Source organism: Manis pentadactyla, chromosome 3, assembly GCF_030020395.1.
Source record: "Manis pentadactyla isolate mManPen7 chromosome 3, mManPen7.hap1, whole genome shotgun sequence".
NCBI lineage: Eukaryota > Metazoa > Chordata > Mammalia > Pholidota > Manidae > Manis > Manis pentadactyla.
The window spans coordinates 43,910,818-43,937,127 of NC_080021.1; the positions used below are offsets into that span (position 1 = coordinate 43,910,818).

The 26,310-nt window shown below is 40.5% G+C and overlaps 1 protein-coding gene across 2 annotated transcripts in view; it reads right to left on the reverse strand.

The window, feature by feature from the left end:
* The window catches only part of SDC2 (syndecan 2), a 103,472-nt gene extending 78,496 nt beyond the window's left edge, over positions 1 to 24,976 (reverse strand). Inside the window, exon 1 of one of the 2 annotated variants that reach the window (XM_057497876.1) lies at positions 24,352 to 24,976. In XM_057497876.1, the coding sequence (XP_057353859.1) occupies positions 24,352 to 24,411 (60 nt within the window). In that variant the 5' untranslated portion in view covers positions 24,412 to 24,976. The remainder of the gene's footprint in view (positions 1 to 24,351) is intronic. The other variant, XM_057497875.1, reaches the window with a different exon arrangement.
* Positions 24,977 to 26,310: the final 1,334 nt, after the last annotated feature.

Below are 26,310 nucleotides of genomic sequence, written 5' to 3' on the forward strand. Positions count from 1 at the left end.
CCAAGGAAAACAAAGGAGGAAAGGATTAGTAATTTTGATACTTTCTCTTTTCAAAGTACCCAAAACTGCGTTGGTGAAGAACAATAAAAATATATAACTTTCTCTTCTGCCTTAACTTTTCTTCAGCCAGAGGGGGGAAAATCAGGTAACAACTTAAATTCATTTTTAGTTAACGGATACTTCAAAAGTCCATCAATCTATAAACAGAACCATAGGCATATCCTACTTAAACCACAGAATAAAAAACATTTCCCAATGCAGAGCTCTAAAAGAAGGCTGTCATGGTTGCCTATTTGGGATATTGAATCCTAATATGTGCTCCAGACCTCCCTTTTTCCCTCTATTTACAGCTACAGAGATCACTAAAATCTTAGAAAAATAATACACACCAAGAAAGACTATCTCAACGCCACTGTATCTCAACAGAGTACCATAAATGTAGCTATTTTAAGTTTTGCAGAAAGGATGGTGGGACACAGAAAAAGATACTGAGCTCACACTCAACCTTCAAACATGAATTTAAAGCAATTAAAGATCCCACTACTAATGAATATAAAAACAGACCCCAAACCCAGTTAGAATTTTTAGTAAGATCATCCTGATTTCTCTCTCTTGTTCAGTCAAAACCGTTTCAGTCAGCAATATTAAACAGTTCCAGCATATCGAACAAAACTAACAGCTCAATCTTTTAATTGGGCAAGAGGAGAACATACCCACACATTTTAGTGACATCCTTGGATTTAATGTATTCTTTCCTACAAGAAATTAGCTTCCTAACTTTTAAAAGGAAGAAAATGGGAATATGTTGAAACCACAGAGCAGGGAAAATTCTCAATTCCCAGCACAGATGTGGAATAAACAGCAACACATTACTCTCAAAGAACTCTAGATAGCCATCTTCATTGACAAAGCCTTTTGTTACCTGGACGGGGGAACAGCCTTAAGCTCAAAGACCCCACACATGTTCCTCAATGCAGATAATAGGAGCCCACCTACCTTCTCCAGACTCGAGGCCATAAATCCTCAGAGGTTGCAGTCCTGCTTCAGACACCACAGTAATTGAACGGAAGATTCATTACATAAACATCTTTCCAAGTTTTCAGAGCAGCCTTCCTTGAATAAGCTTTCCCTCCCAACACCTCTCCAATATGTCTGGTCTGCTTTTAATAATCATACATAGAATTTGCTGGAATAATCTATTTGCTGCTCACTTACTAAGATTTACACACTGGTAGAACACTTGCTTGAAGGAAAAATCTGAACTGCCTGGATAGTCTATAAAAGATGATTAATACATAATTCTAAAACGCTTTAAATGTTTCTTCTCTTTCAGCTCAGTTTTCAAAAATACACAGTGTATTACCTACATCAATTTGAGATTATGTCATCAAGAATGTGGTACTATATAAAACAGTTCTAACCTGGGAAGGAGGAGACCTGTATCTCAGTTCTGACTGGTTCTCTTTGGGCAAGTCATTTAACTTCTCTGAGTCTCTGCTTTCTCCTTTGTAAAATTAAAGGATCATAAAAGGCATTTGGCAGGTCCAAAATTCTGCAATCAATTTCCTTCCTAGATTGTTCCCTCAAATCCAATCTTCAAAAGCTCCGCCTACTTTTAACCTCCATATTGTTTTGGCTTTTGCCCTTGGGTGTCCAAGGGAAGAGTTTTTTGTTTAAAAGACAGGCCTGAAGTTCCCCAGGGGCCCAAGGGTTAATGCAGTTCTCCCGGGGCAGGATGTGCATAATCAAACTCAGACAGCAGCTGCTGAGTTGGAGCTAATCCTAAAAGGCCCGCTTCAGACCTCCTCTTTCAGTGAAATTGCCTGGCACCAGGCCTGTTCCGGCAGTTTGGACCTTATGTTTTCAGCACATTGCAAACAACATCTTCTGTGGATTCAACTCTCAAAATGCCAATGGATTTTTCTGTTTTGCTTTTTCAAGCTGGCTCTCCAGAAGCAAATACTTAAAACATAAGCATGCACAGTGTCCACATGCTGATCATATATAAACAGCTTGGGATGGAAAAAGAGGCCCTTATAGGCGCAGAGGTATAGAACTCTTTGATAATGGAATTATTAGAGCTCCTCTGTTCACTTTAACAAACATATCATGAAATAGTATTAAGTAAAAAGCACCAAACATCCTTTATTTGGAAATTGCCAAATTTATGGATTTCACACTAATTTCTAATACTGAGCGAGGGTTCCCATGCAGTTGATACACCATCATGGCCCTACTTAAGTTCCATGGCCCTAAAGTAAAAACAGTTCTACCCTGTTTTCCTGGAAATGTGAAGTGACTAACAGCTTAACTTCATAAAATGGATTCTATTTGTAGATTCAAGAAAACTTTTTTACAATGTGTACTTTGAAAAGTAAAAAGGTTGTCATTATAAAGTTTTCTTGGCAGGATTCTTATATACCTGGCAAAAGTCATCTTGTTCCAGGAAGTCCTATGAGAAAAGTGAAGATGATATGTTATAAGAATCAGATATCATCCAGATAACAACTATTTACTAACTCAGCCAAATTATTGACCAGCATAAATTATGAAAGCTATCAATTTGTTCAGATACTTAATGTTTTACTACTCCTTCTAAAATTAATGCAAAGTTAAATGGGCTTAAAATTTTTCACACATGAAATCTATGAAACTTTAAGATTTTTCTCTTCAAGTTATCCAAGGTAAAAAAGGTATCTTTTAATACTTTGATATAATTACATGTTCTCATGAGACAGCTATTTTGTTGTTTTTAGTACAACTGTCACACAAATCATTCTTCAAGAATACATTCTATTTTTTACACTTATCTAACATCATTTTGAAAGGCTTTGAAACATTTCTCCATGATGGTGCCTTAAGAAATGATGGAAAGGAAACCGCACTAAATTATATAATACTTTGTACTTTGAGGATTTTACAAAAAGTGTGGAGGGGAATAACTTAAGTCAGCTTTATGATAGTCAAGACTAGAATCTGGGAATTGGAAGAACTATTTTTATCCTGAGGAAGTAGTGCATGCCACACCCTGGATTCAGCCACCATTCACAAGAGCCTTAAAACTGTCTCCCTCTCTTCCCAACAAGGTTTTCATCTCCATCACATAGGGTCCCACTGGGGAGAGCTAACCAGAGGCTCCAAGCTCCCCATTTAAATCAGGGTTAGAGTACTCATTGCTGCTGCTCAAGGACTCTGCAGTGAGGATGTCTGAATGGATTTTTCTGAGTGTGGGCTGCTTGTGTGTGTGCACTTTTAGGTGGAAGTCATTAAAATCAAACCATCAAAATCATTGTAACAAATTAGCAACACAAGACAGATTCCCATACTTCCTGACCAAAAACTGTAGGATGGAACTCCTCCAAATGTTCCGCTTGAAGACTTTGCCAGACTTCAGGTCAAAAAATTAGTGGATTAGAACTTACAGCTTAAGAGGTGAACCATATTATTCTTAATTATTATTCTCACTATAGTAATGAACCAGCTGTGAACAATTAAAAGCCTATACATATTTCTAAATTCCCACAAACCCAAGAATAAAATAATGATATTTCTAGAAGTTTCAGCTATTTCTCTGTAGTTAACTGCTCTCTAGGTAAGGCAGGCTCTCCAACTTTATCCACAAAGCAGAGGCGCACAGAGTCACAGCAAAATCTTGTGTTTTCCTTTTTCCATGCCATACCTTTCATCATTAAAAACTAAAATAACCAAGAAACTTTGTGATGAGCATAAGACTACGCTTTTTATACCACTAAAGTAAATAATTTAGAGAACTAGTCACTTCAATCCCACCATTTTTTGCTTCCCAGCCTCTTCTTGCCAGAATCAGGAGTAAAATTGAGGGAGTTAATAGATGTGTCTGTATTCTTCAGTTATTTGGATAGTAACGTACCAATTTTAAAGGACTGGCCTTGTCCACAAATCACACCATTTCAAGCTGGCTGGGGGGAAGCAGTAGGATCTTGTCAAGTTCCTTCATTTTACAGCTGAAGAAACTCAAGCCCAAGGATCCACATGCAGGGTGAAGGGCATTCCGTGCTCATGAAGTTCACTTAGCCAAATCTTTACTGGCAGGGCTAGGCTAAGGTCAGAGAGATGTAAAATGTGCTTTACCCCAAAACAGTCTGAAATGTATTCCATCTCAGGAAGAAGAAGAATAAAAACAGCAAACCAACACTTTGCTACCTATTCTTTGTATTCCTGCCAAGTGAATTCAGCTGAGACTTGAGGCCAAGTCTCCTGATGGAGTTAATGTCTTAAATTCCTACTTTTTAAATTTGCCCCATTTCCTAGCAACCTATTTTAAAGCCAAAAGAAAGACTTCTATCACAACCAAGTTCACTTTAATTTTCACTTCTATGTGTGCATTTATACACATACACATACATATATTTACATACAAAAATATGTACATATAGTACTGCATATAGACCATATGAATACATGGAATAAAACAGTCCAGAAATAAATCCTTACATTTTTGGCCAAATTATTTTCCACAAGGATGTCAAGACAATTCAATAGGGCAAATTGTCTTTTTTTAACAAAATGAGTTGGGACTAGATATCACATGCAAAAAAAAAAATTTGAGTTGTACCATTTCACCACATATGCAAAAATTAATTCAAAATGAATTATAAACCTAAATGTAAGCTAAGAATCATAAAACTCTTAGAACCCAGAGGAACTCTGCAACCTTCAGTTAGGTTTCTTACATATGACACCAAAAGCAAAAGAAAAAATAAGGCGTCATATAAATTAAAAACTTTTATGTGTCAGAGGACACCGTCAAGAGAATGAAAGGCAACCCAGAATGGGGGAAAATATTTATGAATTGTCTATCTTATAATGGACTTGTATAAAGAGATCTTAAAACATAATACTGAGACAAATTTTTTAAATGGGCAAAAGATTTAAATAGACATTTCTCCAAAGAGGGAAATACAAAATGACCAATAGGGACACAAAAAGATGCTTAACATCCCTAAACGCAAAACCACAATGAGATACCACTTCACACCCACTAGAATGACTATAATCAAAAGGGCAGACAAGTGGGAGGGAGGATGTAGAGAAACTGGAACTCTGGTTTCAGCCACTTTGGAAAACAGTTGGGCAGTTCTTCAAAATGTTAAACAGAGTTACCATATGACCTAGCAATTCCACTCCTGAATACATACCCAAGAGAAATGAAAGCACATCCACACAAAAACTTGTACATGAATGCTCAAAGCATTATTAGTAATAGTCAAAAAGTTGAAACAACAGAAATGGCCATCAACTGACACATGGATAAACAAATTGGTAAATCCAAACAGTGGGAGATTATTCAGGAATAAAGAGAAAGGCAGTACTGACACAGGCTACAACACACATAAACCTTGAAAACATTATGCTAAGTGAAATAAGTCAGTCACAAAGGGCCTCCCTTTGTATGATTCCATGCATGAGATGTCCAGAATTAGCAAATCTAAAGAGACAGAAGGTGATTAGTGCTTGTGCAGGACATGTTGGGGGTAGAGTGAGAAGTGACTGCTAATGAACACTGGGCTTCTTTTGCGGGTGATGAAAATATTCTAAGATTAGATTGCTGTGACTGCTGCACAACTCTGTGATGACACTAGAAACCACTAACCTGCACACTTTAAATGGGTGACTTTTTGAGATTATATGAGTTCTACCTCAAGAAAGTGATTTAATATTGCCTACATATATGTATATCAGCTGCAAGTAGCATAAAAGAAATGATAGTGTTTGACAGTCATCCTATTACATGGCCAAATAAATTTTTTAAATGAATAATGTCTAGATAATGCATGGGATGTTTTGATCCTGAGCTCAGGAACAGATTTTGCACTTTGTAAAGAAACACAAAAAGGGTGAGCATAGAGGAGTCAACAGAAAGCCATTCCAAGCTTTCTAGTCTCTCAGCCCAAAGCAGTTATTCTGTAACTTCAGTAAGTTTAGACTACATTAAAAAGCAAGGTTTAGGGTAAGAACCAAGAATATACATTTTTAATTAATCCACATCCGCCCTCCTCACCAAGATCATTTTAATACAGGCAGGGTGAGGACAGCAGTGTGCACAGGAGACCTCTCAGCCAGGAACGGCCCCTCTCCTGGGGCAGCACGGGGATCCTTCCAGCAGTCCCAGGGCTAATAAGCAGCAAACTGCTAGGTGTGTTGGAATCGCTGCTGGGCAGCATTCTTCACCTGCCTCATAGTTACTCTCGCCATCAATTTCATAAACATTTAGTAGATTTTCGATTTTGAAAGTTTGCGGATGTCAGCTGTTGGAAGAGGAGGTTCATCAACTCCTTGAAACCCCTAGAATACAATACTTGAGCGACTCACAGCTTCATAATCTTTTCTGGAGTTTAAATAGAACTGTTAGATTCCAGGACCATAAGACCATAATATCTAGGGTATAATACTCAGAGCCTAAAATGGGGGAAAAAATCTCTGCTGGGAATTGTTACCCACAGAACAAGGCCAGCTGGCCTTCACACCCCAGTTGTTTCCTGCCTCTAACAGGTGGACGGTTTTCCCCTACTGTGAGAACTTTACCTCCTACTCCAACTCCAGTTTCTCACATTCAAAAGCAACTTCCATTCTCCTATCTAGAAGGAAGAAATCTGAGCTATCTAGCAGCTAGTTGGAGTGGCATCTCTGAGAGGAAATGGTTAGTCATGACAGATTACCGCATTCTAACTGACAACTAGCCAGTTCACTTGGCTGGCAAAGGAGATGAGAGAATAGAGCACAATGTTAAAATCTGAACTGGAATTTTAAAAACTTTATCCCAAGGTAGTAGGTAGAAAATAGAAAAAATAATTTCCTTGGGAAAAAAATAAAAGCACAGCAATTACAGAACTATAGGGTGTTTAGCTGCAGACATCCATGGGTTTTACAAATGGGGAAACGGAGGCAAAAGAAGTTGAGTGATTTGCCAGAGGTCACAGCTGGTTACTGGCAGAGAAAGGACCACTTGTAAGAACCCAAAGCTTCTGGCTTCCTGACCAGCATTTTCTTGCTTTATCCAGACAGAAGAAGGAAACATCAAGCGAGTGCTACCTGAGCAAAAGGAGAGGGAGAAAAATGGCTCTTTCTAGGGTCGTTTGCCCATCATTTGGTTCAGTGGTGTTTTTCACAATGGCTGCCTATTCCTCATAAGGAAAGCCCTGTGCTATGACCCATGGGTCATGGGTGATTTGACACAGTATGACTAGCTACCTCATCCAGTCTAAGACTACTTAGTCCATGAGCAAAGTGGTGGAGGAGTGACAGCTTGGGAGGCTAAGATACCTCCCAAAGCCTTGACAGGCTGGGACAGTGGTGCCCTCCCTTGATATTCATGCTGGCTTAGAGACCGTCTGCCTCTCACCTCTGGAGGCTCTCTTCCTTCCTCCTCAAGGCCACTCACTGTGACCTGAGTTTGCCTTATCTCCCAGGGACACACAGCAGTCAAGCTGGTTGTTCTACCTGATGAAGTACCTGTCAGGACCACTTCAAGTCTGAGGCAATGTCAAAATTCAATAGTTTCACTATCCCCTAAATGTAGCAAATAGAAGTCTTGCCATCAGTGTAACAGAAAGGTAGTCCTAGGATGCCATACTCCTCCAACTAAGGGCAAGAAATGATGTCTAGTCTCAGTCAGACCAAGCTATCAGGAAAGGAAATAAAATATAAGTTGCTCAGCATTTAAAATACTGTAAGAATAAAATTTAAGGTTAGAAGGAAGCTGTAAATGTCAGCTTATCTTCCAGCAAGCTGATGCTTTGAATCTCCCCTAAAGATCCACCCAAAAAGGGCCATCCAAACACAAGCTTGCTTTCCTCCAGGCATGAGCCCTCACTACTCCTGAAGTCATCTATTCCATCTCTGACTGAATAAAAGGAAAACCTGCCTAAAAGGCAATCAAAATCTGTCTCCTTAGAAGAGTCTGTCCCTTTCATTTCTGATTGCCCAAAAGAATATACGATGCAGGAAGACACAGCGTCAGATGTAAGTCATTAGATTTTATATTCCTGGTGCTTGCTAGATGATAATTCTTTCCAGAAAATGTTCGTTTTTTTAAATTTCCTGTAAAAAAAAAACTGAACCTCTTGCACATGTAGAATGCTAGAAGAAAGTTTTATATTAAATAGACTAAAAGGCTCTCCTGAATGAATACTAAATACATCTGCAAATAGTTCATGGTATGGAATTTGTTTGAATATTCTCGATTTTCTATCTTTATTTATACCTCAAGGCACAAAACAACAAAAGCAGCCTGGTAAAGACTCACAAGAGTAGTAATGCCCAAGAAAAAAAAAAAACGGTAAACACCAGGAGGCATCTCACAAATGCTCTCTTAATATTTATTAAATCAGCAACAGTGTTTTGGGTAAATCTTGTTAACGTAATAGACAAAATTCTAAGCAAATGAAATTTTAATTCATTTACATTTGATGTGCCTGCAATCCACATTTTTATTAAGAGGACAATCACTATTCAGTTGAGAGGCTTAGAAATATCATGTTATTTTGAATATTAGGAATTATTTTCCTATCCTCAATGAAACTTTCTTTACACAGGCATTACATAGTATGCTTATAGAATGCTCTGGTTGCATTTGAATTTAATTCAACCATTTATAGCACTTCTTCTGAAGTTTGTAGAAAAGGTATATAGTCTTGGAAACCACCTCAAATCCTCTGTGCACTGAGAAAGGTATAGAAACATGTGTACATTAAAGGAAACATCTTGAGAATGAGAGGGTAAACACAAGTGAACTCATCATTTTTGTAATACTCATCAAAACTGATATACTAACAGCCTTTATCTCTAACTGCTTAGCAGTGACAGAGGCAAACAATTTCATTAAAAAAAAAAAATCATCTACCCATCAGACAAAAAGGAACAAACTTATCTTTTCCTTTATTCATATTCTGGATTTCTCCATGATCTGAGCCAAAAAGTTCCTTTTCATTGCTTGAGCTAATTAGGATTTTTTCTTTCTTGCACGTGCAAGTGTCTTAACCGCTATCACTCACTTAATGATGGCCTATGGGTAGCTTTCTGCCTAATGGTCCAAGGGCTTCCAAGCAGTAGTTGTGGAGTCATGCCTTTCCTCCCCATTAATGCCTGCTTCCCTGGGTCAATACCAGATAGAAGCCAAAGCAGCTATTGTGCCCCTCACAGAACTTTCAAATTAAGGGCCTTCTAGGATTGATTTTGGTACCAGAAATTCAACTATTTCTATAGACTTTCACCAACTTCAGTGTGCTGATGAATCACTGGGAGTCTTGTTGAAATGCAAATGGCAATTCAGTAGTCTCAGGTGGGGTTCAAGATTCTGTATTTCTAATAAGCTCCCAGGCGATGCTCATGCTGGTCTGACACCCACATTTTGATTCTCAAGGCCTAGAGCCATCGCCTACAAGCCTGGCCACAGATTAGAATCAGCTAAGCAGCTTAAAAACAAGCACTGATGTGGGGGTCCCACACCCAGGGGCTCCCATTTAATAGTGCCTGTGCTGGCAGCCATGAGAAGCACTGCTTAATAGCTCTCAAACTCCATCATACAACATTATCACCAGGAGGGCTTTTAAAGACTCAGATTCCTGGGCTCCACTCCCAGATTTCTGATTTGGTTAGTCTGCAGTTAGGCCCAGGACCTACATTTCTAACACATTGGTCGAGGTGACGCAGATCCTGCAGGGGCAGCCACACTTTGAGAACCACGGGCCTTAGGCTAGAATTGAGGCCTCCCAGAACAGACCAATTTCCACTGAGAACAAACACTTCTATCTGCAAACTGTATTATATCCATGCTCTGGTACATCTATCAGGAATATACTGGGAGGAGAGTAGAATTCACATTTTCACTCCCTTAATTTCTAACATGTCTACGTGCACACTTACTACTTCGCAAAGACACACTTAACACTACTGTCACCAAAATAATAGTGATACTGAGTTTTATTCTACATATTACAGACTTAGTGGGTTTAAAAGCCTACAAATCATAGAAAATGGCTCATTTCAACAGCTTGCTCAAAATAATCCTTCCAACTCTACTATAGGACAGACACATATTGAGTGGCAGTTGCTAAAGGGTCAGCATTTTAATGTTATCCTGCAGAGCAACTTCTAAAAGCTTTGAGAATTCTACTGTTCTTAAACAAGGACTTATTTTTCCCCCTGAGTCAATTAAAGATATCCCCTTTTATTTAAGGGATAGAAAAATTGTGTTTCAGAGTGGAGTGAGGATAAACATACTCCCAAATTAGATCTCTGAAAAAAGTAAACTATGAATAGATTAGATAATGGGATGCTGCTTTTTCACTTAAGAATTAAGAACAACTCAGATGTCTTATTCACAGGACAGCCTAAAGCACCCTCTTTTCCACTTCAACTGGAAACAATATAGTTCCATGGAATTAATTCAGCTTGAACCAGGTGCACGGTGCTGAACTGAAGTGCAGTTACAGTAAGAGGGCCATCATTAAGACACGTGTGTAAGACTTCTACATGATCGGTAAATTCAGACAAGCCCTAAAACACATTTCCAATCTGTAAAACACACTCTTTCTTTTCAAAGCATGAACTCAGGCAAATCTAATAAGCTGACCAAACATGCTTTTCTGCAACCAGGCCAAGAAGACAAGCATCCTTTGTTCCACTGAGGAAAGTTTTTCGAAAGGAAAGGGAAAGGTTTCAGTAAAGACATTCTCAGATAATTTATACATATATAATCCTTCGTCTGAAGAGCTCTCAAATCTATCGTAATCCACCAACGTAATTATCAAAAAAGCAGGAGCAGCAGAAAAAAATGAAGGGCAGAAAAGGAAGAAGCTGGAAGGAAGCAAGCATTTCCCAATTCTATACAGCTTAGACTCTGATGGAAACACGTCAGTCCTAGGGTCCTAGGGAGCCACTGCATTCCATGGAGCTGGGTCACCAGTAGTAGGAAACAAAATCTTACCTGCTAGCCTTCCCTTTAAGCTGGAGCAGACCAGGGCAGCAGCCACAGCAGTGCTTCTCAAACCTTCAGGAGATTTGAATCAGCCCCTGAGATTTTATAGCGAGCTGGGCCCTACCCCCATATTAGATTCTGATTTAATTGGTTCCAGGTGGTGCCTGGGCACAGATAGCTTTTAAAAGCTCCCCAAGTGAATTAATGTGCAGAGAGGGTTGAGAACCACTGATCAAGAACATGTCCTTCACTATCCAAAACTAAAAGTCATAGGCTAAAATGCCTCCTCTTTTCACCAAACCACCACTGCCACAAAAGGAGGAAAAGGAGGCAAGACTTCATCCTCTCCTTCTGTCTTTCCTGTAGGTCAATGGCGCCATCATTCTTCTCAGTCTCAGGTTCAAAACCTCAAAGGAGGATCCTTTTTCATCACCACATCTAATCAGTCATCTAGTTCAGTCAGAATCAACTAGTGCACTCAACTAGTCTACATCCTGCACGCTTCTAAACGTGCAGCATCATTAATCCCCTAGCATCCCTCGGATGAGGCTACTGTGACCCATCTCCTTTTTATAGATGAGAAAACTGTGGCAGAGAAAACTCAGTAACCTGCCCAAAGTCATAACAGCCAGATACCAGCTGATCTGGGATTCAGAGAGATTCCAATTAATTCTACTCCCTAGTTATCCCATTACCAGGATGAAGCTTGTGGAAAGAAGCCATCAAAGTAATATGCATTGATAAAGAAATCAGAATATGGGTGATCTAGACCATTAGGTCAACCCACGCAGAGGAAGGGTCTGACATTTCACAGTTCAGGGTGCACCCATTAGACTTTATTAAAAAGTGGTTACACATTTAAACACTTTCACTGCTCTTTTCAAAGATTATAGTATCATGTCAGAGCTATTTAAAGCTAGAAAAACTAAAGATCAAACTTCTGCTGGGTCACATAAAAGGCAGCCTCAGCAAGTCACACCACCTAGCAGCTGTGAGGCAGGATGGGAAGTGCCTGTCACAGCTCTCAGGACATGGTAGATCGGTGCAGTCATTTTCAATGACACTGTCTTTTAATAAAATTCATTTCTTAAAAATATCCCACAGACTTGTTTTCTGATGAACTATGATTCAAATATATTTATGTTACTGTGCTAGGATTTACAAAAGCAGTGTTTAAGTGAAAGATGTTGTGGATAAAATGAAGGTTCTGTGGCCAGGATTCTCACCTGGCCCTCGTTGGCTAGCTCACTACACACGTGTGGGCAATATGCTGTTATTGACTCTATATAAAGAGCTCTGCCCAGTGCTCTGGGAGACAAGGTGGCAGGGCTGCAAGGCTGGAGGAGAGCAGAGCAGAGCAGAGACCGGCTTGCTGCATGAAGACTCGCTCGGAGTGAATGGGATTTTAGTGATTGACCTGCCACCATGGAATAAAGTTGAGTATAACCCTTTCACCCCAAGAACGTTCTACTGTCATTTCTTTGGTGACCCTGAATCCATAGTGAACTTGCCTGGGGCTGAAACCCATTGGCAAGACAACGTTGGGAGAAAAGATGAACCTACATCCAACACTGGCAAAAAGAACTGAGCGAAAAAGCGCTTCTACCTGAGCCATAAGTACCCCCAGACTCTTCTTCTGGAAGATATTGACATATTTTTAGTGTAAAAATTTGAAGGAATGCTTTCTACCCCCAATCTACTATAGCAGCCTTTCCCCCACATAAAATGGAACATTCATTCATGAAGATTTTGCTTCTAGTTTTGGTTCTCATCTCCAGGAAGCTTTTATCTCCTTTTCTGTTTTTAAGTCTCCACAATCTTCCTAAGATTTACAAATCAATTTGACTTCAGTCCCTGATCTCTGTGGGTCTCCCAAATCCCAGTGCTCCTAGCTCCCCTCCCCTAGTTAGCCCAAAGGTTCACAGACAATAAAGGAGTTGGCTGGGGCACAATTTTTGCTGAAAATTGAGAAATCATCAAACATCACTTTAAACTTTTTATTTTGCACAAAACACATTAACTACACTGATGTACACAGTACATAATATATAATGCATGTACCATTTGGTATTTCATTTATTCATCAAACATGTGCCAGAAATAAGTGTATTAGGTGCTAATCATTATAGAGAATAAGGGAGAAGGAGCCAGAAAGGGAATGTTTTATGGTAAGAAAAAAATACTAACAAATCAGATGGCCCAGGCCCAATGTATAACTCTACCACTAACTATGTGATCTTGGATAGTCTCTCTAGACGTTTTTCCTTTAAAAAGTCAATTCTAGCTCAAATCCATTGTTACATATTAAAAAGGAAGAATCTGAAAGAATACAATGAAAACCATCCCAACGCTTTTATACCCCTTTTACTCAGCAGCTAAGACTATTTGATATTTTTTTAATTTAAAGTTTCTTTATATTGAGGTACATACAATAAACATATAATTCTTAGTGTATAGCTTGACAAAATTTGACATGTCAATTTTTTTCTTTTATTTATCTTCAAAAAACTTTTTAATTTATTAAAGATAGTTTATGTACAATACTACACTGGTTTCAGGTATATAACATAGTGATTCAACAGTTATCTAACATTATTAAGTGTTCATCCCAATAAATATAGTTACTATCTGGCAACATACAAAGATACTACAATATTAGTGACTATATTTCCTATGCTGTGCTTGCATCCCCAAGATTAATTTATATCTTACTTGGAATTTTGTGCCTCTTTCTTTATCCACTTCACCTATTTCATTCATTCCATCTCTCCCCTCCCTCCTGGCAACCATCAGTCTCTTCGCTGTGTCTATGAGTCTATTTCTGTTCTGTTTCTTTTGTTTTTAGATTCCTCATATAAGTGAAATCATAGGGTATTTGTCTTTTTCTGCCTGGCTTATTTCACTTAGCATAGTGCCATCTAGGTTCATCATGTTGTTACAAATGGTAAGATTTCTTTCTTTTATATGGCTGAGTAATATTTCACTGTATATAATGACATGTAAAATTTGACACTCATGTAACCACCCCCAGATCAAGATCTCAAACATTCTAATTTTTCCCCTTCACATGTCTCACCCATATTCTCATCCACTCCCCTCTGGCAACCACGAGTCTGTTCTCTGTGTTTATGAGTCTATTAAGACTACTTGATCCCAATAGAACACATAATACAAGGTCCAGTTCTCACCTTTTTAAGAGCCCAAAGCACATAGAGTAAGTAGAATTAGACTGGATAAAATGTAAGGTTTCCTTCTCCTCTGATATAAACATCAATAGATTATTCTGGTTCTAAAAAAATTTTTTTAATACACAAGAATAGGTAGAGGAAAATATGAAAATCAAATGTCTTCATCAAGAGAATTATGATTTTTCTCCAACACATGTGCCACTTCAGGAAAGGTTTTGTATTTGTTTTTCTCAGACAGCAATAACTTTTCTGCTAAGAGGTTCTTCTTATCCCTCTCAATTGTAGTGCTTTGGTACTTCGGATTGCTAGGTATGTCTAACTAGATTCAGAGAAAAACAAGCTGATGCATATTTTACAAATAATGCACATATTAAATATGGGTCAAGCCCATCTTCAATTACTCAAAGTAATTCAAAGGAAGATAATAGTTGCTTGAAGGTGGGTATCATGTCCTAATTTCTTTTAAACTTATTAAGACCAGCAAAGAGTTTTGCCTTTGGTTGATGTGCAGTAACATGAGTTAACTATTAACTGACCACTTTACCAAACATACGAAATTTCATTAATCACTGATCAGAACAATTACAAAATCTGATCAATCTAATATAGGTTTCCCCTCCTATCCAAAAGTAGAGCATTGCTATGAAGCTTTTCATAAACTGAAATGGCATGAAATGAAGACACGATTACCGTTAATTTATATGGAAAAAAAATGTGATCATTCCCAGACCCCAAAAAAGCCTTGTCTTTGGCTTTTCTGATACCTTAGGACACATCTTGCTAACAGATGCACAGAACAAATTCAGATCAAGCACAGATGCTCACAGACACAGTTCAAAGCCCTGGTGGCTTGATTCGGAGATGCTGAGTGTAGTTCCCTTGGCAGGGCCATCTCATTGCTCAGGGTTCGAGCCGCCTCTGTAACAGCTCACTGCAAAACAAACACTGAATGCAATTTCTGTTTTTGTCCTTTCTCATGAAAGTAAAAATCCTCTTTAGATTTATTTCAGTTAGGGAAAACAAGTTTGGAATGTAGGTGTTCCATAAAAGCAAAGTAGTGAAACTTAAAAACTTTTGAAAAGCAAGGGGATACCCATATAATCAAAACAAAATACCACTCTTAACTGAATGAGTTAAGAAGTGGAACTTAACTGAAGTTAAGATTTTAATTCATTAGTGAACCTAACAGATAAATCACTTATTACAACATAAGATTCCAATTCCTTGTTTAAGCATTTTATGGTTATGTCCCAAGTACTATGTTAGATTTCCACATCTTAATTAAAATTTCATCTCAAATGCAAGTTTGTTTTGAGCTCTAGCTGAGTGTAGTTCAGGGACCAGATGACAGGGGAAAGAAAAAGTATAATTCAGCATCATACCCTGCCTGGTAAAAAATTAACTGCTCTTAAATTTTTAAAAATATGTATGCCTTTGGTGTTAAGGGTCAGAATGCCAGTAAGAAACAAGAAGCATGCACACATATTAATGAATATGTAGTATATTCCAGAATCACAAAACTTAAAAAAAGAAGGAAAGAGAGTCAAAAGTGCTTAAAATACTTATTATGGGTCAGGTTTTTTTTATTACAAGTTTTCAGTCATTACTGACACTAATCTTCAAAATGACCAAAAGTTTTACACTGAAAAACAAGCTCAGAGATGACATGAAATAAGGTGCTCATACCAGAAACTGAACCCCAGTACATATGACTGTGAACTTTCAAGATCATCTCCTATATTACTTAATTTGGGAGAGCTCAAAACTGAAACGTGGCAATGCTAGCACTACAACTTCATATGAATTAGAATCTATATACACTATATACCCCACTTTATTGCTCTGCCACACACCTGTCACCCATACAACTAGAAACTGTTGCCTAACAACTCAGTCAACAGTGGTCTTTTGGTTCCTAAACATGTCAAGTGAACTGAGCAGTTGGCACAGATGTACTAACCCTGATATAGTAAGCCTTCAGTTAACCAGAGATTAGAGACTCTTACATTAACATTTTTATAATCATTTATCAGATGCTTTTCTCTTCATCTATTGAGATCATCATATTGTTATTTCCCTTAAACTGTTAATACTTGCACTGCTTTTCTAAAGTTGAAACATTCCTTGGACGAACCTTACTTGGACTTAACCATTATGCTTTTAATAAGTTACTGTATTCAGTTTAATAATATTCTACTTTAAATTCTGGCATCTCTGATCGTAAGTGAAACTGGTCCACAGAATTGTTTCTTGTGTTCTCCTTGCATGGTTTTGACATAGAATAAAGCTAAACTCATAAAATGAAAAAGAACAGCCTTCTATCATTCTTTAAACTGTGGAGCAATTATCTGTTCCTTAAAGGATCAGCAGAACTTCCTTGTAAAATCATCTAGATCTGGTGCCACTTCTTTTTACTTAATTTTTTTGTTGAGATAATTTTAGATTCACGTGCAGTTAAAAGAAATAATACAGAGAGATATTTTGTACCATTTACCCAGATTTCCCCACAGGTAGCATTTAATAAAACTATACTGAATATTACAATGATATTGACATCAATACAGTCCACAATCTTGTCTACATTTCCTCAGTTTTATGTGTACTCATTTGTGTTTGTTCATATGTGTGTGTGTAGTTAGTTCTATACACTTTTATCACACGTACAGGTTTGTGAATATATATTTATAGTATATACACATATACATTTATATAAATGTATTTAACTTAACTAGTTTTACTATGTGTAGTAAAATAGTTTTATATCTGTCTACTGTAAAGTTTCTAAGTTATAAATATTCTTCAAATACATTTTTAATGGCTGTTGATATTTAATGTATAGTTAAGAATCTTTTATTTAACCATTCCTATATGTTACTGTATACTCAGGTTGTTTCCATTTTTTCTTACCTATCATAAATAAGTAAGGCTTCAATAAGTACATTCGCCTGGCTATCATTATTTTTTTGGTTAGATTTGTAGGGGTAAAATTACTGAAAAAGATGGGCTTTTCACATCTTAACACTCATGGATTCACTCAGGCCCTGTAAGAAACCTTTCATGGACCAGAAATAATCAATGACATATTCTCTGACATTGCCCACATTTAGAGAAAAGCTGAGTACAAATACGTCCCCAGTAATTCAACATAGAGCTAGGTCACAGAAGAGAACTGCAGCCATGAAAAAGCAGGCTCAACCATGCATATCCTGGGCCACCCTGTCAGCTGGAGCTTATCAGATGAGCCCTTACCATGTGCCAAGACCCTACACTTTAGGAAGACAGACAACCAGGAATTAGAATAACTGTAACATGTGATGTACAGCACAGACATGTCACGAGGTTAAAAGCTCCTACCTATTCTGTCTCATGTAATCCTAGAAACCTGTTTCAGAATATTCCATGAGAAAACTTGGCACAGAAAGATTTTTAAAATCTTGCCCAGGGTACACAGTAAGTGGATTCAAACCTAGGCAAGTCTGACCTCCATGCCCAGGATCTGAGCCACTAGAGCCACTCTCCCATCCTGCCTGCTCATGTAGATTCTTGCTTCTAGTCTTCCCAGCATTTACACTAGGTTTCAGGACTACAGAAAGGAACCAAAGGGAAGGCACCAGTTAAAGGTCCCTCCGTGGAAACAGAGGTCTGTGTCAGAAACCCAGGGAGGAGCCTGAGACCCCTCACTGACTTAAGCTTTAAAAAGCTCTCCAAATTACATCAATAAGTCATATCGTCTTCTGAAAGTGAGTTTCATCATATCAACTGGTCTTAATGATACATTGGCTGGTATCAGAATATATGCAGGGAAACACCAGGCATTAGATCATGATTATCCAGAGCAATGTATATAATCCCAGTACATGATGAATACTCAGTTCACATTAACTGATTGCCATCAGCTATTAGAAAAGACTTACTCTTCTACAATGTAAATAAATTCCTTGCTTCAGTAATAAAATAAGTATTTGGCAGGCTCTTAATAATTATTTATTGATTAGGTTAATCTTAACATTTCTCCAATCATACACTAAAGCATATAGGAAAAAAAGTAAGTATTAAAGTTCTTCTAGTTCATTCTATCATTTTGTAGATGGAGAAGTTGAGGGTCCTACAGGGATTAAGAGAACGTGTGCAAAAACCTCATTTTTGACCTAAATATTATACAATTATTTTTACTGTCTTTATGTTTAATAAGAAATCATACAAAAAATACATATATAACTTTTACTCTTTTGGTTAACAACTTGAAAAAAATAACTTTCCTTTAATAATTTCATGTGTAATTCTTACCATGAGACTAAACTCTCTTAATCGCATATACTCCTTAAATACCAGTATTATTTGTATTTAATATCTCTGTATAATCATAAGAAAAGAAAATAAACATCAAAATGCTTTGTAAAGGGCACATTTGCTATGTCTTTGTGACATTTTAACAGATCAACACAGCAGAGGAAAGACATGTGAAAACATGTCTTTAATAACATTTTTCTATAGGTTTGAGTCCAAGACTATGAATTGGCTCACCTCCACCATACCCGTTGGCCTCACTCTGCTAATATGAAACTCAAAAGGGAAATCTTCAAAGACTTCCAAGCTTCTCCCCTCTCCCAGTCCTACCAATTCTTTGAGATCCAGGAAAAACAGACATTCACAATTCTATTGCAACAGTGTCTTTTCCTATTCAGAGTCAGTCACCCTCTAGCCTTGCGGCAAGACTAATTAATGCTGCCCTAGAAAGAGACTTGTCAAGACTCAAGGGGGATTTTTAATAGTGGGACCTGATGCTCAAGCTACTAGGAGGAGAAATTTCATGCATTTCTACTCTTAAATTAAAATATTCCCTTTCTCTGCCCGCACCTCCCCAACACCCCACCACCACCACTCCTGCCAGTCATTCTAGATGAGCAGTGGCTCTCCAGCAGGTGATGCAGACAGAACTCTCTCAGACGAAGTACTGGAATGTCAATCCAGTGACAGGGAATGGGGAAGCAGGACTGTATACTGACGATGTGTGGGACTGCACTTCCATGTCTGGCTGATTGTTCACAGCCACACTGCAATGTTGATGAAAATGACATCGAAACTGGCAAAGGAATGCCAGTCCCCCCCCAGGGATGGTTGGTTCAGAGGACCCCAGAAAGCATGGCCTTCTGTGGCCACAGTGAGGCTGAGCTTCAGCAGAACCAACTCACCCTGACCACCCAATCCTGAACTCCTGCACTCAAACACAAATCATCCACAGGTGTCTCCCAAGCTTAGCACTGCACAAAGGTGTGGAAACAAGGGCTCTCCTGTTGGATAGCATCAATCTTGATAGGAGAGAAAATTCACCTCTATAAGTCAGAGAGCTAAGAAGCCTTAATAACATCTGATTTTAGAGCCAAGAAAGTAAAGGAAGAAAAAAGCTACCTACTACCTTCTGTGCCTCAAACACCATGCTTATGATGCACCCTAATTTTATGCTCATAAGTCATGTTATAAAGTCTTTCTCAAATCCAATTTGTACACTCACACATATGTATTTTTTTTAATGACTTGGAGTTTTAGCATCTTATCCAAGCCCTACTGCACTGAGTATGTGGCTAAGTACCACCATCAGAACCCAGACTTGTCTACCTCCCATGCCCAAGTCCTTTGAGTTCGACCCTGGTCCCCAGGGTCACACAGCTACTTACTTTTGGGAACCCCACAACTAACACAAAATAGCTATAAGGGGTAAAGTGTGCAATTCAGACCACTATTTCCCAAACGTGGCTGGCTGATTAGAATCATTTGAGATGCTCCATAAAAATACAGATTGCCCCCACCCCTTGCAGGCTACTTATTGTGTAGGTCTAAGATGAGGCCCTGAAATCTGTATTTTTACATACTTTCAGTGATTCTGACCATCACTAGGCTTACTATTTACAGAGAAGGAAAAAACAAGGGCTGGACCAGTCATGAAAAGGCTATCTGGAGCTTGGATTTGAATCAACAGAATTTAAAAGGAGAAACACAGAAGAGATGGCTATGTCCCTGGAGTGCTGGTGACAGCGAAACCAGGGGTTCAGGGCCAGGAGATGTGATGGAGAGTAATCATGGGGGGATAAGTAGGAAGTGGCAGTATTAGGGAGCATCTCATAAATCTGGTGGAGATCTTTATTCTCCACACCATTAACAACAAGGAAATATGGAGGTTTCTGGACCATAGGCAACTTGGTACAGGATAAATTAAACAGCTGGTAAGCATCTGGGCTAGGAAGGGTGACTACAAGGATGCTGACGTGGAGGCACAAGCTGGTGAGGCCCCAAAACAGAAAAACACCGAAGGGAAAGCCATCTGGATCAGTAGGATGGGAGCTCCACAAAAACCGAAGGGTTCGTCTGGTTTGTTCATGCTTTATCCCAGGTACTTAATAGGTGGTGAATTAACTGTGTAATGAACAACAAAGAGGTGAATGTAGAGGCCAACTGGACATGAAGTCAACAAAGATGAATGAGTCAAGGATGTCTTCAAGATTCAAATCCAAAAGACTAGAATTAAGATGATGGAACTGGCACATGGACTAAAAAGAAAGTAAAAGCAGCTATTTCAGCAAAGACTCTTCTTCATTACTTCTTGCTTTTTTTCCTCTAAAACTTTATTTTGGCTTCTGGTCCTGGAAAGAATTAGGTGATTTTGAGATCATGGAATTTACTGTGGCCAGTGGCAGGAATGGCAGGTCTTCTGCCTTGGGAAAAAGAAAATGATAGGCAAGATCTTCTTGTCTGATTTTTAACAATAAAGGAGAGACAGTGTGATGAGAATATACTCAAATGACATTCTTCACACGATCTACTGGATCACTGCCAAATGACATGCCACTACCACCGTGGCCTGATGGGACTCCCTGTAAATAACAGAGCTGCTTAGGCTGTGTGGTGGGATCAGTCTCAGGGCTTTGCCAACCTGGGGATACTCCAGGCCACCTACATCTGACCAGTCAGGTCTCTGGGGTTTTTTAATGACTTCAGAACTAGTCCCACCCAGGAAAAAACTGGATGGTCTTGTGAAATCCTTTCCAAACCAATGATTATAAAAGGTGCCATGTGAATAACCATGTTATGCAATCCTTTGAATTTAGAGCACCACCAAAACTAGGTACAACCAGACCCCAGCACTAGGAGTTAGAGAGCATACTCAAATTTCTTCTAGGAGACCCATCTCCTGTGAGCCTGATCTTATAAGATCTTTCCTTCTTAAATGACATCTATTTATGGCCAATATCCAACTAACAGAGAAAGAACCCTGGTTTTATAAAATTCCCTAGCAAAAGTAATTTGTTTCATTATTAGAACAGCCAAAATATATTTTTAAAGAACTGCAAAAGATTATACAGTTCCAATTTTATTTTTCCTTCCAAAAGACTTTCCAAAGCCTGCCTTTCATAATACACTGAGAGGTAAGCACGGGGTCCAAGTGACTTGACAGTTTCTTTTAATTTATACATATCTAAGCATGTGTGTGAAATTCCACTAGTTTAAAATGCTCCCTTTTCTTAAACATATTTCCAGTTCAAATTATGAGCTCCTAGCAGTCTGCAATGTATTCTTTCTAAAGATAGACTGTCATGGGAAAAAATGGATGGAAAAACATCAGCATATCACTACTGCCACACTCAGTCAGTCTTTCCCCTTGCACCCGGTTCCCACAGTGGAAGACCTAACATGCCCGTGGAAAGTAGAATGCATCACCATGAACAGTCTGACCTGTTGTCTCCAGCCTCTGTAAAGGAATGGATACCCATTTCTCTTCATAGCCAGCTTTAAGCCTTAGGTCCTAAGAGCCTCTTTATTTTTCCCCAAGCTCAGTATAAAACTCAAGAATTCACTAACTACAGACATTTTTCTTTTCTTCCTTTTAAAGAGAAGCTTTAAGCTCAGATGATCACTACTAATTCCCAGCTGAACAGTTGCAATTTTCAAATTAAAATACATTGTACTAGAAATAATGTGCTTTACTGACTAAATATAAAAAAATTAAGACTTTCAACTTCACATATATTTATGCTGCTATACATGAAACATACAGAAAAGTCATTTAAATGTACTATATTAGCCATTGTGGGCTTTGAAACAGCTTCTATGGAGTAGACTGACTCTGCCTAACAAAGACTCTGCTACTGTCTCCAAGTTGACATTTTAAATATATCTAATCACACTTTTGGATATTCCGATTACTGAAAACAGTAACTACCTCAGTGAAGCAGCTCACTAGGAAAGCATCCAATTCTGGTTGGAAGTGAGAAATATCAGAACCCCAGTCAGAGTTCCAGGGAAAGGTGTCATCAGGGAGCACAGTTCAGCCAAAAGCTTGCTTAAGGAGCTCTGTCTGATTTACACACACAGAATACACACAGAGGCAGAACACACAGTCTTTTTCTACGATCCTCAACAGTAACACTTCCTAGCAAATCCTAGCAAAAAAGGACTTCCTTAAATTAACCATGTAAGCCTTTTAGGGAGGCTTCTCTTGAAAACCTTTAGGGAGTTTTCCCTTTGCCTTGTTTTGCAACAAGATGAGCAATGTTTTCCTGAAATAAACAGAATCTCTCCTTGTGGATAACATGCCAAAGTTCGTAACTGGCTACGAGGTGGCGGATCCCAGTGGATTAAACGGTCATTTGCTACAGAAAAATACGGCTAAGGTTCAGAGTTCTGTTTTTCAGCCTGATTACCCAAATCACTCATCTATTCTGACAATTCTACGTGCTCTCCAATCTCAAGTAACGTTTGGGGACCTGCTAGCATACACAGCTGCTCTCACACTGATGAAAACATCCATTGGCTGCTCAGTGCCAAAGCGGTTTCCATTCCTAAATTGCTTCAACTCCAAAAAACCGAGAAGGGGAAAGTAACACTCCAAGGGTGGAGGAGAAAAAAGCTCACAGAACTATCCCTAAAGATGACATTTGTCTTCAAAGAGTGCAGTTAACTGGAAACGGACAAGTTACCGGTGGCAATGCGCGCAGAGAACGGGAGCTCAAGGACTGGAACAGCTACACTCCCCGGCCGAGGCCCCAGTAGATACTGAAGCTGCTGGCGGAATCCGGGGTGTTTGGGCTTCCACTTAGCCGGACAAAGCTCTAGGGGTGCCCAGGTAGGGACAAGGGGAAGCCCAGGAGCCAGTTCCCTTTAGAGGGCGCTCTTTGGACGAAGTAGGTATACAGGCTCCAGCCCCAAAAACACTACCCAAAGGAAAAACCAAGTTCCCAGTGCCGGGGTAGGAGAGGGAGGCTGCGTGCCCATAGGGCGCCCCGGCCTAAGAAACCTCTTCGGGCCTCGGAAACAGCCCCGCCAGACCCCGCGACGCAAACGTGGCTGGAAACCTGGGTCCCGAGCAGCCAGGCGACCGGAGGCCGAGCGCATCGCACGAAGCCCGCCTCACCCAGCGCGCTTCGCTCCAGTGCAATTCGATTTTAAAATGTCCTCCTGCCCCTAAAGGCCTTCGGGCCACTCTTGGCCACTCTTGGAGGAGGGGGTCACTTAAGGACTAGGATTCCAGCAGCCCGCGACCCAGAATATTCGAGCGCGTTCCGCGGCACTCCGGCTGGACTGCATTCTGCGCCTCCGGGGATAGCGTTTCCACGTAGTGTCTGCTACCTCGCCCCAGCCACCGGGAACATCGAACAAAAGAACTTCTGTAAACTTTCCTCTCCGGATACTAGCGGGTTTCTTAAACCGAGGCCCCATCTCCCCAGGCCTTATATTCAATCAAGTAGGAAAGCTGGCGTTGGGGGGATGAAGGGGGAGATGGTGTGTGGAGGTAGGGACCCTAAAGTTTCCAGGTGGTCCCGTGAAACGCACGGAGAGGACACATTCCCTCTCGGGCCCTTCCCCAGCTCCCGCTTCCTGCCACCTTTTACCCCACGGGCCACGCAACAAGACCCTTGCGGGTAGAAGAAGTTGGGAGAGACTTCAGGGACCTCTGCGGTTAGAAAAACTGAGATTCTCGCGCCCTCATCGCCAGGGACCACTGGGAAACTCCGGCGAGGAATGCTTTTCTGCAGCGGTGGAAAGAGGGGAAGGGGTTGGAGAAGCAAGCGCAGCTGTCCCAGCGGATCCCCGGGAATTGCGCGCCAAGTCTGCGAGGGGATCCCCCAGGTGGCGCTCCCCGGTTCTCCGCGGGAGCTGCGGACTCCCGTCGGCCTCGCTTCGGCGAGCGCTTCCCTCTCCCGGCCCACTCACCGACTCCGCCGACACGCAGGCCACCAAGCCCAAGATGAGCAGGAACCAAACGCGCCGCATATTCCCCGGGTCCGGCTGCTCCCAGCCGCCGTTTGCAACGAGGGCGATACGAGCCTCCCGCCCAGCGCCCGGCGAAGCCCGCGCAGAAAGACCCGGAGCACAGCCGCTGCAGCGACCGCGGCTCGGGCTCGGATACTCGGGGGCCGGGCCGGGGCTCGCGCTCCGGGCTCGGGGGCCTCGCTCGCTCCTCCTGCGCGTGCTCCGGGCGCTCGCGGCTGCGCTCCGGGACCGCGGCGCCTTCTCACTTGTTGGTTTTGCACTCCCGACGCCGAGCTGTTGCTCGGGGAGGCTGTTCTCTAGAGCTCCTCTTGCTCCGCTGGTTTACCCCTCCGCGGACTCCTTCCCCGAGTCGCAGTTCAGTTTCTGATTTTGCGGAATAAATTAGATGACTTGGAATCTAGCTGCAGCCGAAGTTTGGGGACAGAGCAGCGGGGGCGCGCAGTCCGCGCGGCTAGAGCTCCCGGAGTATCTGGAGAGGAGTGCGTCGGGCCGAGCTAGTGGATCTGCGGTCGGCTGCGCCCCTCCTCCTCTCGCGCCGCCGCCTCCCTCCCCGGGTCCTCCTCCTCTCCCGCTCCCTCCCTCCCTCGCCGGCTTCTCCGAGCTCCGCCGGGCGTCTGGAGGAGGAGAGGCGGCAATGTGACTCCTAGCTAAACCCTGGAGAAATTCCTACAGGATTACGCCCCGATTGGCAGCTCCAGGGGCCAGTGGGCGCCGGCAGCTCCGCGCTGTGGCTGCCAGGGTCTGCTCGTCCGCAGTCAGCGCTCCCGGACTCCACTGTTCTTTCGTTTTCTTGCTTCTGCCTTCTCCCCTCTCTTTTCCTCTCTTCTCTGTGTTGTCTATTCACTTTCACTTTTCTAGAGAAAGATAGGTGAAACAACGAGACATAATTAGCTTTTCTGCCTGCGAGAATCAGATCGGTAGAAAGAAACTGCTTGGAGAGTTGGAAAAATACACCCAAAGTTAGCAGATGCGTTCAGGCCGTATGAAGTGTTCATAATTGCCAGTACACGAAACCCGTATTTTAAAAGAGAAGACTATAAATGTAACAAAAGTGCATTAAGATTATTTCCTCCCCCTCCCTAACTAGCCCAGCCCCGAAAAAAAGATAAGAGGAGGAAGACTCTTATAAACACCAAAGTGTAACACCTTCAAAGCTTATATTTTCATTAAGGGCTTAAATACCATTCCTACCTCACACACAGTTAAGCCCCTAAAGCACTTTACAGGGTCCATGGAGGTATTAACGTTTGGGAGCTACAAACAGGGTAATTTGATGAAAAATTGGATAGAGACCTTGAATAATAAAGGATTTAAGAGAACTTCATAGAAAAGAGGGATAAAGTAATTTCTAGTTTGAAGAAAATAATGACCATGTATTTCCTGAATGGAAGTAATTGATTTGAAATATTTTGTTATGAAAAAACATTTCCAATTCAGTCTATGGTGTACTACAGAACATGGCATATGCATAGTCCCTCCCAGTTTCTAGCACCATTTTTCTCTCTGGAGTTACGGAATAAATGAATTATGGTGCCATTCTGCTTCTAGAATGCCTGGTCCAGGAGACCAAGGACTTTCTGTCTTATTCACCATTGTATTCTCATTCCTGGTACAGAAAGACACACAATAAATATTTCTTGAATAAATTTTGATCTAAAATTCAATTTATGCTGCACAAGAGTTGTGAGCCTTTAAGATACATAGATGTAAATATACTGAGAGTAGACCATGGTAACTTTGAATTTAGTATTAGACTAAAATACAGGCATACTCCAAGTGAGAATTACAATGTCTTAATAACCTTTCATTGTATTAAGTTTCAAAGAAAGAAATTGAGAGAACTGGAAAGAGGGAGACATCCAGCTCTTTGACTCTGAGTGCCGACTACTAAGCTCCCCA